Genomic DNA, 14,607 nt, shown 5'->3' with positions numbered 1-14,607 from the left:
GAGTATTGTAGAATTGACATTCTGTGAATGAAATGAATTTTTGAGATCAAATTTCAAGCATGGTATGTGAAACATAAGAACAACTTTTTAAGTAGAATGGTCCTGTCTGATATTTTCATAGTACTCTAGGTTCTTTAATTTGTGTGACTAGAACAGGGAGGATAGGGTCATATCCAAAGACACAGTTAATGTATGTGCAGGGGAAGCAGTCAATCATCTTGTTACAATAGCGTGTTTACTAATCACATTAAGAGGGGAAGATGTTGTCACTGGTACATAAAGCAGGAAACCTAGAAGCTAAGACAAAATCTCAGGGTGTAGCTTAGAGGCACAGAAGGAAGTAGATGTTTAAAATCTGAGTATGCACTGCCTTTTGTTTTTGAGTTTACAGCCTCTGTTTCCTTCTTTTGGTTGTGTAGAAAACAATTGTGCAGGATTTAAAATGCTATTTAAATTTTTTCATTTATTTTTTACATATATACTTCTATTATTACACATATATACAATAAGCTACCTACCCATGAAATAATCAGGAAATATATATATATATATATATATATATATATTACATTCTTAGTGTTTTGGCTATTTGTATTTGGCAGCCTTAAAGAAAATATCTTTCGTATGTAGGTGAGTCTAAAATTCTGAATGAAATCAATATCTATCATATCTCATCATTTCTGATGTGTTAGTTTTTGTTTTATTTTTATTTTTATTTTCTTATTACCCCTTCAAAGTCTGTGTGTTTTATAATGATAGAAAGGGAGTGGATTCTAATGGAGGGTAGTAGGGAGGAACCTGGAAGAGTAGATGGAGGAGAAACTGTAATATGGATATGTTATGTGAGGAAAGAAATTACGTCCATTAAAAAGGAAAATAAATCAATAAAAATAAATGTCTAAGACAGTCTCTCATGTCATATTTACCATGGGTAGTAGGTCTTTTTCTTGCATCCCTTATAGATATTTCCCTCTATCTCTAAGGAGAAGATGAATATTAGAAATCAGAAAAGCATTCACATAGAAATGGTTTATATTAATACTGGGTACATTGGTGGTTCTGGTTCTGTAAGTATTTTTAATTTATTTTATTTTAATTTTATTAATTTATTCAGATTACAACTCAATTGTTATCCCTTCACTTGTATCCTCCCATTCCTCCCTTCCTCCCATTTTCACCCTATTCCCCTCCCCTAGATCTATGACTGAGACACTCAAAGAAAGAATAAATAGGATACCAAGATAAGACTTGATAGCCTATGATCATATCGAGGGGGAAGATGTCCCTCTTGTTCTGTAAGTACTAAGAAGTATCATCACCATTTGCATATGGACCCTTGGATTCTTATCATAGTTTGTGATCCTCACTTTTCAGTTTGACTGAGCTTTCTGAAGGTTAGATATCTCCTCTGCCAGCATCCTATTGCTCCCAAATGATTATCACCTTTAGCTTCCTAAAAACCTTTCTAATTGAAAACTTACCTTTGTTAACTCTGAGTACTGGCAATAATAGTAATTCATTGAATAAATATTGAATTAATAGCAGAACCTAAATCACACATAGTACATTTTAATTTATTATACAAATATGTATATCACATTTACAATGAGTATATATTATGATGATTTTTGTGTAATTTGGTGTCTCAGTTTCACTTCATTTTTGGTAGGTTAGTTCCTGATGTGAGCATATTTCAGCCTTAACATATTAGACAAGGGTTGTGGCTCCATGAAAATAATAAAGCAGGTGAAGCTCTACTGCTCTTTTCCATTAGGTTACCATGCAATCAGGAAGGCTTTCATTTCTATATTTACTGAAAGAAGAAAAAACATAATGTTATTGCATGCATTCCAATATACACTATTCAGACATTCCTTTTCTTTATTATGAACAAACACTGTCAGTATAATAGAACCTCCATATACAAACCTACATTTACCAACACACATGTGTTCCATTCCTCACACTACCATCTAACATATACTTTGTGTGATGCTTATCTGCTTATTTATCGTGTTTATATATCATCTATCTCTGTCTGTCTGCCATTCTGTTTGTCTGTCTGTCCATCTGTCTGTCAATCCATCCTTCTGCTAGTCCATCCATCCATCCATCCTTCTGTCTGTCAATCCTTCTGTCTGTCTATCTGTCCATCCATTTGTCTGTCTGTCCATCTGTCTGTCTTTTTGTCCATCTGTCCTGTCCATCCATCTGTCTGCCTTTCCCTCTGTCTGCCCATCCATCCTTCCATCTGTCCATCCTTCTGTCTGCCCCTCTGTCCATTCTTCTCTATTTTTCTGTCTGTCTATATTTCTGTGTCTGTCTGTCTGTCTGTCCATCTGTCCTATCCATCCTTCTGTCTGTCTATCTGTCCATCCATCCATCTATCTGTCTCTCTGTCTGTACTCTGTCTGTCTGTCCATTAAGCATTCTGTGTATCTATCTGCCTATACATTTGCGCTGTCCATCCTTTGGTCTGTCCATCCTTTTGTCTGTCTGTCTTTTTTTCTATCTATCCATCTGTCTATCAGTCTGTCTGTCTATCCTGTCCACCCTTCTGTCTCCTTGTCCATCTTTCCTTTCTATTCACTCATCCTTCTGTCTGTCCATCTATCACTCTGTCCTTCTGTCCATCCTTCTGTCTATCAGTCTGTCTATCTATCCTGTCCACCCTTCTGTCTCCTTGTCCATCTTTCCTTTCTATTCACTCATCCTTCTGTCTGTCCATCTATCACTCTGTCCTTCTGTCCATCCTTCTGTCTGTCTATTTGTATGTCTGTCTGTCCTGTCAATCTTTCTATCTGTCTGCCAATCCTGTCTGTCACTCTGTTTGTCCTTCTGTCTGTCTGTCTTATTGTTGGTCTGTCCTCTGTCTGACCTTCTGTCTGTCTGCCCACCATCTATCAGTCCATCTTTCTGTCCTTCCGTCTGTAGTCTGTCTGTACATCCATAATAATATAAATATACATATATACAATAAACTACCTACAGCAAGAAGAGCCATGACACAATCAGGAATTATATAAATGTTGCATTCTTAGTGTTTTGGCTATTTGTAGTTGGCATCCTTGAAGAAAACATCTTTCCTATCTTAGTGAGTCTAAAATTCTGAATGTAGATCAATCTCCATCACATCTTGTCATTATCAACTTAAAACATTTATCTACACCTAAAAACATCTTAACCCCTATCTAATTAAGCTTGAATCTAAAACTAAGCTACCTGGTCTTCAATCCTATCAGAGACTTGAGAAGGAATAAAATTGATTACCTGAGTACACAGGGAGTACATGTTAGTAGTTTTCCAAGTGAGATGACAGAAATAGTTTGCTGCCTGAACAGTCACCCTAAACTCTCTATAACATTGGAGCATCATCTTAGCCTTCTGTCCCAATATATGTAACAGACATATTTGTGAGGCAGGAACTCTTGAGGACTTGCTTACCCTGTCTTGGCAGAGTTTGGCCATCAACTCTGCCTTCACCAAGTATGCCTTTTATTTTAAAGGCAGAATTCTTTCTGGGGTAGAAATGAGAACATTTTGCTCAGTAGCTTGTTTGCCACAAAGAAGGAGGTTCGTTGACACTCATCATTTCTTTGAGGTAGGGTGGGTGTTGCCAGACATTAACCTGTCTCATTGTCAATTAATCTTTAAAGTAATAGAAACAGTTTTAAACGCCATATTCTGCATGTCTCTGAGGTAAACTTTAAATTGTCCAAAGCTCTTGGGTGGAACTTTATGTTCACATCCCCTCTCAAGCTGATATTTAGTTTGACTTTAATGTGCATGGGAGCTTGACTATGCTGTCATAATGTTTATAAATTTGTATTAATAGGTACCTGCTGTGTTGAGAGAACATACACACACACACACACACACACACACACACACACACACACACACACACACACACACACACACACACATACCCAAGGATTCTGCCTCTTGGAATATTTTGTTCCCTGTTCCATAATCATCCTTTATCATTGTGAAGAACTAATATGATATAGATGTCCTGTTTAGTGCTAAGCATTCTGTATTTTCTTATTTTCAACACCTTGTCTAATCATGTTTGTCACTGTAATCACCATTCAATTCAAATAGATGCTTCATTTGATAAGCATTTGATAACATATTAATCTATGTATATAATAGTAAGTCATTAGAAATCTGTTACTGTGCCTAGGTTCCTCCTAGGGCCTATGACTTATCTAGAGACAGGTTCTTAGTTCCTGACATATCAATACCAGGCATAGGTTTTATCTAATGGAATGAGATTTAAATCCAATCATAATACGGTTAGTTGAACCAATAATTATTTTGCCACTATCATACTAATGAGCACTTATTTTGCCAGGCAAGACATTATTATGGCTCACAGGGTTCTCAGCTTGAAATTCTACTCTTGACTTCTTAAAAAATTCTTAATTTCTATGTGTATTCCAAATGAAACAAACATATATGAAGATTCAAGGCTAATTTTCAAAAAAAGGCAGAAAACATTCAAGACTTTTTTTTCTGAATTGCTACTTTTTTTAGAATTATTTACTAATTTATCCATTTAATTCCAATTTTAATAATTTTGGTTTCCTTCATATGTAAGTAATATTCCTCTGTGTAAAAATACTGCATTTTTAGTACCTATTAATCAGTTGGTGGACATATAGGCTACTTCAATTCTGGACTCTTGTGAATAGGGAAGCAGTCAACATTAATGAGCAATTATATCTACAGAAGAATATGAATCTTTGGGAATGTGTTAAAGCGTGGTATATCTGGATCATGTGTAGATCTCATTTTTAGTTTTTTTTTTTTTTTTTTTTTTTTTTTTTTTTTTTTTTTTAGGAATCTATACACTGATATCAATAGTGAGTGAAGTACTTTTCATTCCTACCAGCCATTCTTCTTTCTCTACATCTGCACCAGCTTTTGTGTCCTTTGTTATGGGGAATCTTAGCCATTCTGTTAAGGATAAGTTAAACTCTCCAGATAGTTTAAATTAACCTCTTCATAGCGGTTAAAATGATGAATTTTAAAAATGTTTTAGGGTATTCATATTTCATCCTGGAGACACCTCTCATTTAATTCCATGCCCCAACTTTGTTGGGGTGCTTATTTTCTTAAGGTTTAGGATTTGGGTTTTTTTTTAAGTGTTTGTATATGATAGATTATAACCTTCAGGTACAGAACTAGTAAAGAATGTTTTCCTTTTGTTAGCTGCTACTTAATTCAAATCACGGTGTATTTATCTCTATATAAGCTTTTTAGTATTGAGGTTATATTTAATAATTTTGTCTTAATTCTTCTGTTTTCATGTTCAATTCAGAAAGGGCTTTCCTGTGCCAATGAGTTCAGATGTATCCCCTAATTTTCCTGTAATATTCAGAGTATCAGGTCTTACATTGATGTCCTTGACCCATTTGGAGTTTTTATGTGATGTCAGAGTTAAGGAGCAAGTACCCTACTATTTGAGAGCTGCCATGTGTAACGTGTGTGTCTGTGTGTGTGTGTGTGTGTGTGTGTGTGTGTGTGTGTGTGTGTATTGTACTATAAATTACCCATAATGTATAATTTCGTGGATGAAGTCTTATTTTATTGGTGATTTCTAATAAGACTTGTAATGTATGTTGTTGTTTTCTCTTTTTTTCTGAGAGTTTTTTTCTTTATTTCTCTCCCAAGCCAAAATTAGTGCTTAAAATTCCCCCAACATAATATTTTGTTCAGTCATTGAAGCTCCTGATTAAAATGAAAAGGTTGTCCTTTGAATGATAATCACTTTAAACTACTAACATTTGCAATATTTGGTTTACAGATAAAATAAGTATATTTGACTTTGACTCTGAGGAAATAAGTAGGTTTTACAGTATAGAAAGGGTCTACATGAGAAAGGTTATTCTGGAGATTCAATCAGAATTTTTGTAATATACACCCTAGCCTCTGAGAAAGAATATTTACCCCAAACCATTGAAACCCACAATAACTTGCATTCTTCTTTCAATGACACACTGGCCTTCTCAAAAAATTCATTCTGGGTTTAGAAAATATAAGGTACAGTAAAAATATAATTTCTACAGTGTTTCAGTAGATTTTATTTTTTAAACAGGTAGATAAATTTTTGTTAATAGAAGTTCTTGATCAATCAATTAGGAATCATTTTATGGTAGCTATCAATTATGTTTTGTAGGTTCACACAAAAATCTTTTCGATGATGTAATATGTAGGGAAAAGCTACTTAAGTGTTAACAGTCTCTCCTTGTTTTATTTTCTATACAGGGTCATAACTATTTCACATGCAGTCATTTGAGTGTTACTTTAAGGACTGTATACTCAGTGACCTATCCAAAACATGAGGCATAGGTTTTTCAGCATATTGCTTTTGCTGTATATTGTTTTGTGTCCCAAAACAGTGAACATGGCCAACTAAATCCATAGTGATCTCACCTATGTCATATTTTCATTTTAAAATAATCTGTCATTGGAAGTTTATCACATATATCAATATGATTAAGAGCTAATTTTCATTGACAAATATGTTGATTTTATTTTATCATATATAATTGATCTAAGAAAAATAAATAGTAACTCACCTTTCCTTATATTTGTAATTATCTAAAGAAGGAATCATGCCTGTCTTTGCAGATCTTTAAAACCACAAGCTAAAGAAACTTGTCTAATAAAAATTCCTCCCAAAAAATTCACTCTCCAAATTCCATTTCATTTATGACCCATCTATGTGAATTTAAAACCTGTAATTATAATTTGGACTTACATAAAATTTTGCCAGTATTTGTAAATAATGTTCAATATTTAATAATGATATTCTGAAAAATAATTAAAAATAAATAGATTTCACTTGAGGACTCAGAATATTTCATGTCATTGCTTATATTAGACATTGGTAGATGCTCTGTATTTTGAAGGTTACCTATATCTTCCCTGTTGTCTCAATAGTAATTGAGTAACAAAACTGACACCATAGCTATTTCTTTTCTTCTAGGATAAAAATATGTGTTAAATATGCAATGTTTTGACATATTTTCTCATAGATAGGTAGATAAAGAGAGAGGGGGGAATCATAAGATGGTATATGCTATGCCATTTTTCTTCTTCAGTTTCTTTGACCTCATAGAAGCATGAATGACTCAAAAGTCACAGAAATTTGAAGAAATGAGAAGTCTTTTAAATCATAAAATAAAACATTCTGTTTGGAGAATACATAGAGCCCATAATTTTTTTCAGAGAGAATTGATTTATCTCATACAGTCAGATGCCCATTCAAGAAATATATTTAAAGTAATATAAGATATGTGATACTAAGCTTTCAGAGACACCAATTTTAATAAATCAGAAATGATGTACATACCTACTTTCATAATCAACATTTTTTAAAGATACAAAGCTCAGTAGTTTCTTTTTAAAATAATTCTTTATAGACACTGCTTAGACCTTACATTTCTAAATAAAAGTAGAAACTTTTGGGCTTGCCTTCATATATTAACTTTTCCATTGCCAGAAAAATGAGGAAAGTTTTTATTTTGTGTATATATATTTAGAAATGGCAACCAACAAAGACAAGTAATATGGTTTAATGTGACAATAACATGCTGCCTATTGAGATAAACATATCTGTAATATTATAATGTGGTAAAAAAATAAAAAAACAAGTCAATTTTCAGAAGTTTGGTCAGGATTTGAACACATCAGAATTCAGAAGGATATAAGTAAAACAGAGTTAATGCAATTAAAGTGAAAAGACAATCTGAATTTTAGTGCTTGTAATGTGCATAATGAAAATGCACACTATTCTTCTAATTACACAGACTTTTAAATGACTGAATTTTTTATAATACTAGAGTGAAATTTATTCAATGTATCCATTTTATTCAAAGAATACCTGAATAGCTCTGTCAAAATGAATCATATATATTTAAAGAAAAATAGAAAATGAGCACACAGAAAAGATAATGTACGTTACATGTTAAAAATCTTTGCATGTTGAAAATGTTGAGGGTTACAACACATTAAGATATTCAAAGTTTATGACAGTTTTCTCATAAATCAGTCAGCCATTATCTAATGGTATTGAATTTTATTTGCATTATTTTGATTTCTCCCCACCCCCAAAAAAACAACCATGAAACCTATCCTACTTTCTAATTTTTGACTGATCTTTACTCCAACAAGTCACCTCTATATGGTGGCTGGATGCCATAAATTAAGATAATAAGAGATAAGTGTGTTTCTTAAATTAGAAGCCATTAAGTATATTCAAATTATGAAACTGTTTATAAATTTTACTTTTAATTTTTTAACTGCACCAATGTCCACTGTAATTAGAAATAGTTTCAGAAATATAGTTAGGATATCATATTTTTGTCATAGAGAAAATAAGAAAAAATATCTCTTCAATATAAATTGTTTAGGATAGCCATGGATTATAGTCTTTCATATTCAAATGAAAGCATCTGAATTAAAGAATAGTTCTGTCATTCATTTTCCTTGGACAGTCTTATCAACTCTAAAATTTTATTGGAAATGCCAATTAATGTTTTTCTTTTAATGTTATTAAGTATTACTTTTCATCCTTATCATAGCTCCTCCTTCATCTCCTCCCAGTCCCACCTTCTTTCTGTTTTCCAAAAACCCCTTCCTCTACTCCTCAAGAAGAAGAATCCTACCCACCCAAGCATATCAACTTGCATAAAGATTGAGAGCATCCTCTTCCCCTGTGTCCTGGCAAGTTAGCCCAACCAGGGGAAGGTGATAAAAAAAAGTAGGCATGAGAGAGTCCATGTCAAAGTCATCCCCTACTCCGTTTAGTAGAGATCCCATATGAGGACTGAGCAGCCCTTCAGTTACATTTGTGTAGGGGGCCTAAGTGCAGTGCATATGTGGTTTTTGGTTAGCACTTCAGTTTCCATAACCTTCTTTGGGCCCTGATTAATTGGTTTTGTTGGTCTTCTTATGGAGCTCCTGTCCCCTCTGAGTCTTTCTATCCTTCCTCTCACTCTTCCATAAGACTCTGCATGCCACTCAATATTTGGCTGAGGGTCTCTCTATCTGTTTCCACCAGTTCCTTGGTGAAGCCTTTCAGAGGACAGCTGTGCTAATCTCCCATCTGCAAGCATAGCAACCAATTATTAATAGTGTTAGGGGGTGGCCATTTCCCATTAAGTGGTTCTAGGGTTGGGCCAGACATTGGTTAGACATTTTCTCAATCTTTAACTTATTTTTGACTTTGCATATCTTGTAGGCAGGGTAAGTTTTGGGTCAAAGTTCTTGTGGGTGGGTTGATGGTCCTCTCCTTCCACTAGTAGCCATGTCTAGTTATAAGGTAGCCTCTTCAGTTTTCATGACTCCTGCTACTAGGTATATCTGCTAGAGACAGCCTAGTGTTGTCCTAGGAACCCACCCTGTTTTATGTCTCCAGCTTGTCACAGCAATACTCCTGCTCATGGTTTATCTTCTCTATGAAAGCCCTCTGCCCTCCTGCCCCTGCTCACCCCAAACCTGATATTGATTCTCATTTCTCTCAATGCTTCCTCTCTTACCCTGACTGTGCACGGAGTGAATAAGTAATGGCTTTGTCAATTTGTCTTAATGAATAAGCATGAATTGTTCTAAGACTTACTTATGTCTGTTAATTTTGACAATAATCACAAAATAGACATTAATGGACCGCTCTATTCCTATAATTCAATGGCTAGTATTTGTTTGAACAGACTTTGTATGTGATCAAAAAGATATATATATATATATATATATATATATATATATATATGATATAGAACTAGATATAACATTTAATTATTTGATGAAATAGAATTTGACTGCCACAAATCATCCCAATAAATCTTTCATTTAAGTATGTGTGAAATTTTTGGTGTGTTAACAAATATTTACTATTAAGTGAAAAAGTGCAGTGATCCATATTGGATAAAATTACAGCTGATACTTGCAAACAAGTAGAGAAAGGCTTAAGAATTGAAAAGGCAGAGCCAGAGAAATGTCCTAGAAGATAAATTATCACTAAGCCTGCTTATGTGAGTTCTACCCTTAGACTCATGTGATGGAAGGATTGCACCAACTCCAGCAATTTGTCTTGTGACTTACATATATGAACCACAATACACATGTGTACACACCTTTATCTTTACATACATATAAATAAAACAAATGTAATGGAAATATAAAAGTAAAGCCACAGGATGTGTATGCTGCTTAGATTATTTGGACTCCTTGTTTCAGGACTGTACATTACACTAAATCATAATTATCAGCTCATAAAATTCTGACCTTCAGAACTGTGTGTTTAGAACTAATTATTATTGATCTCAATCCAATTTGCTTAAATTGTCTCCATGAAAATCAAAATATAATTAATAATAAGCACCAATAATTTATTTTTTTAATTTTATTATTTTTCTTTTTTAGCATATACATTTATATTATTATACATGGATAAAATAAACTACATACAGCAAGAAGAACCACAAGACAGTCAGGAATTCTATAAATGTTACATTTGGCTATTAGTATTTGGCAAACTTGAAGTAAACATCTTTCCTCTCTTGTTGGGTCTAAATTTCTGAATGGAGATTAATATCTATCATATCTCATCTCTATTTACTTAAAACATCTATGTTGATCTAAAAACATCTTAACCCCTAACCTACTAAGCTTTATTGACAGACTAAATTATCTGGTCTTCAAACCCATCAGAAGCTTGAGAAGGGATAAAACTTAAATACTTGAGTGAATCCGGACTACAGGTTAGCAGCGTCCAAAATGAAAAAATTGACTGAGGCAGTTTACTGCCTGAATAGTCACCCAACCCGCTCTAAGATATTGGAGCATCATCTTAAGCCTTCTGGCCCAATATTTCTGACAGACATATTTACGAGGCAGGAACTATTGAGGACTTGCTTACCCTGTCTTGGCAGAGTTTTGCCATAGACTCTGCCTGTGTCCAAGCTTGTTCTTTTTTAGGCAGAATTCTGTCTGTGGCAAAAAAAAAATAAGGACTTTTGCCCAGTGGCTGATTTGCCACATTTGAAGCCAACTCCATAAGGAGGTTCTTTGATGCTCATCATCTTCTTTGAAGTAGGCTAGTGTTGCCAGAAGTTAACTTGTCTTGTTGTCAAAGAATCTTTAGAATAATAAAAACATCTTTAAATGCCATTTTCTGTAGGTCTCTGAGGTTTTTGAAGACCTTATTTAACTATTTTACTTCATATATCTATAGAATCATGTTTGACTCAGGGACGTATCTCCTTTCCTTTATCTTTCTTTCGTAGGTTAGGAGATAGGAGCTGAAAAGAAATAAAGGGAGATATAGAAATATAGAGGGAGATTAGAACAAAAGGTAGATTATTGAATGTACTCCTCATCTGAAGGCCCTAATTGTTACTCACAAATAAGGTTATGTTTTAATTCAATGGTATTGAATTTTGTATATTGATGAAAGTTATGCTCATGTCAAAAGCTAGTCTAATTTTATCAGAAGAATATATATTATAGGTCTAATAGATACATTTTAGACTTCTTAACTCCCTGTGAATCTCGCACTTCAGCATGACCTACTGAACATAAGTTTCAGATTGTAAGATTTCTCTTTTATTTCACTAACAAGCACCAACAATTTAAAAAGTCAGTTTTTAAATTAAACTTTTGTAAAAATCTATGTTACTATTCAAATGCAAGTTTACTTTTAGTGCCACTTTCATTTATTGTTTTTCACTTTTTCATTAATATACTTGCTGCTTTTAACTTACAATTACTTTATGGTGGGAATTTAAGTATCAAAAGTCAGTAAAGAAGATAAAACTTTGTGTCAATCAAGGGACATAAAAAAGGATTTCTGGCATCTGTTTTTAAGAAAATCTATGATGAGATATAGATCAAAATATTTTTAATTGACAATATTTTAAATTTTTAAATGTGCTCATGATGTTCTTTACACATTTTGAAGTTTTAGTTCGAGGATAACCATTGTTGAAAAAGAAGGGGAATAATTATTGAAACATAAAAAGTACTGCTTGTATTGTATTAACATTGTCATTAATAATAACAAACATGTTATTTAAAAGCAAGTATTAAAACAGATATGATTCTATAATTATATATAAAATATTATAAGTGATTTCATTTATTTATTTATTTGATGAAAATTTGCATCTTAGAAGTTATAGCAATCAATGCAAATAGAAAATTATCTTCAAAATATTAAAAACAAAGTCACCTGTCTAAGCAGCATGCATGCATGTAATGAAAAATTTGTTTGACTTTTTGTGTTAACTCTTCTATATAGTGTTGAATGCAATATGTAAGTACAAATTTCACATTCAAATACCCTGATAAATTATATGTGTATATATGTATGTATACATATTTAAATTATTGATATTTTATATTTGAATTGCAAAAATAGAATTTAGATTTTAAAATCTATGGTTAAATACTTTATTACACTCAGGCTTAATTTCTCTATCATTTGAATTGCATGTTGGAAATGCATATATGTTATCATTTCATTGATGATAAAGAAATATGTGTCAAGAATTTCATTTATATATAACCAATTTCATAAATTACCTGTCATTTTCAAATGGACTGTACAGTTCTGAGATTACTGCAACATAATTAGATGAGACAAATGAATTAGAAAAAGTTTACTTGTCTGTCATATAAATATTAAGTATAAAAATCCCAAGCATGAGAAATTAAAAGAAGGTCAAACTAATAAGCTTATAATTTTTACACATCTTTGAGTTAAGTTCTGTCCATGATCCCTAAGTCCATTTAATTATGTTATTGAAAAATGTGTATAGCTCTATCAGAGAGACAGCAATAATAAAAGACTGTGTTAGCATATTATTGTCCGAACTTACCCAAGAGACCCTGCAATGATGCCCTAAGCTGACCTCATCAACAGGCAGGTGGCAGTTAATCAACTGAGAACAAAGTTACTGGGAGAATAATTTCAATTACAAGAGCCTTGCTGCCTATATCATAGACAAAAGAAGAGCAGAAGTCATTCATATTTTTGAATGTGCATGCCAAGTTACATTTAGTTATTGCTTTTATGAAGAATAAGGAAATAATTACTACTAGCAAACTCCAAAAAGGTCTGGAACTTTTGGCATCACAGGCATTTGAATACCAATTCAGAGAATGTAGAAGCAAGACAGACATTCTAAGACCTTGAGAAGTTCTGGAGCAGTAAAAATTCTTAAGTCACCCAAAATTATTTGACAGATTAACTTAATAACAAGCTAACATTGAAGGTTGGAGCTGATATCTGCATCTTGTGTAAAAGTACATATATTCTTGATCAAAATATTTTGTGAGTCCTATACCTCAATCAAGACTAGGAGAAAACAACAGTGTTTCTTCTTATGAAAGGAATAACAGTTAAAATTAAAAAGTTTAAAGTAACTTCCAATACTATGTTTTCCTTGGAGTCGAATTACTTTCCTCCCTACCTTATGACTTTGGTCATTTTTCTACTATTTGGAGTGAGAAAGTAGGTGGAGCTCATAAAAATGTTTTGGGAGATGAAAAAGTATATAGAATGTTTAACCACTTTACTAAACATCATGCCATGTGTTTATTTTTAAGCCCTTCCCAGCTCTCTCTCAACTGTATACTGGACTCAATATAAACTCATTAAAGGCCCTTTTCATTTTTAGAAAGCTAAAAAAAATGTTCCTTTGTATATCTGTACCAGCATACTCTCCATGAAGAAACCATGGTAGTGACGACTGAAGATATGCCTTTGGATGTTTCTTACGTGCCTTCTACTTATTTGACCGAGATCAGTCATATCTCACAAGCTCTTTCAGATGTGGAACAACTTCTAAATGCTCCTGAACTCTGTGCTAAAGATTTTGAAGATCTCTTTAAGCAAGAGGAATCTCTTAAGGTAAAAACACAGCTCTTTCATTTAACTTTACTGGATGGTAATTGCACAGTGAAGAAACTTTGTCTTATTCCAGAAAACTTTAGAAATTTCAAGATTAAGCTGCTCACCTTCTGGCTCATTCTCCACATGGAGAATGTGAAGGGAAAGAGAGGGGATTGTCTTTGACAGAAACTCTGTTGCTGGAGATTTGATCTTTGCCTCCTGGTGGAGAGGCCCTGTGTGATCACAGAGGAAGGGAATGCAAGCTATCCAGTTGAGACCTGCTAGGCTGTACTCAGAAAGTAGGGGAGGAGGGCTCTACCTCTCAGAAGTTAAGGGAGGGGAATAGGGCCAAAAAGAGGGAGGGTGAGAACAAGAAGATAAAGAGCAAGGGGATTACAATCAAAATATAATATAAACACATTATAATTTAAAGAAGAATAAAAAATGAAAATAATTCAAGATTGGTAGCTAAGATGTAAATTAGAAATACTTTAAAACATGTTGGAATATGGCTTTCCATAATATTGGAGTAAACAATAATAATAGGTCACACATTCACTCAAGACAGAATCATAAAATAAGTTTTAATAAAGAGTTTATTCACAACTAGTATATCACTTTAATTCATCCTCTCCCAGCGGGAAACCAAGTAAGATTTTAAATTGTATCTACATTGTCTTAGTACCTTACTTTCTTAAGAT

At 33.2% G+C, this 14,607-nt stretch overlaps 1 protein-coding gene across 10 annotated transcripts in view; it reads left to right on the top strand.

Annotated features, from left to right (window-relative positions):
• The window catches only part of DMD (dystrophin), a gene marked incomplete at its 3' end in the record, with an annotated part of 2,106,393 nt that overhangs the window by 935,332 nt on the left and 1,156,454 nt on the right, over positions 1-14,607 (top strand). For all 10 annotated transcript variants that reach the window (XM_084788839.1, XM_084788837.1, XM_084788840.1 and 7 more), the window contains one exon: positions 13,730-13,924. In XM_084788839.1, the coding sequence (XP_084644965.1) occupies positions 13,730-13,924 (195 nt within the window). The remainder of the gene's footprint in view (positions 1-13,729; positions 13,925-14,607) is intronic.

This window comes from Acomys minous (genome assembly GCF_964271855.1).
Source record: "Acomys minous genome assembly, chromosome: 7".
Taxonomy (NCBI): Eukaryota; Metazoa; Chordata; class Mammalia; order Rodentia; family Muridae; genus Acomys; species Acomys minous.
The sequence above is the reverse complement of the archived record's forward strand: the minus strand, read 5'-3'. Positions and strand labels throughout refer to the sequence as shown.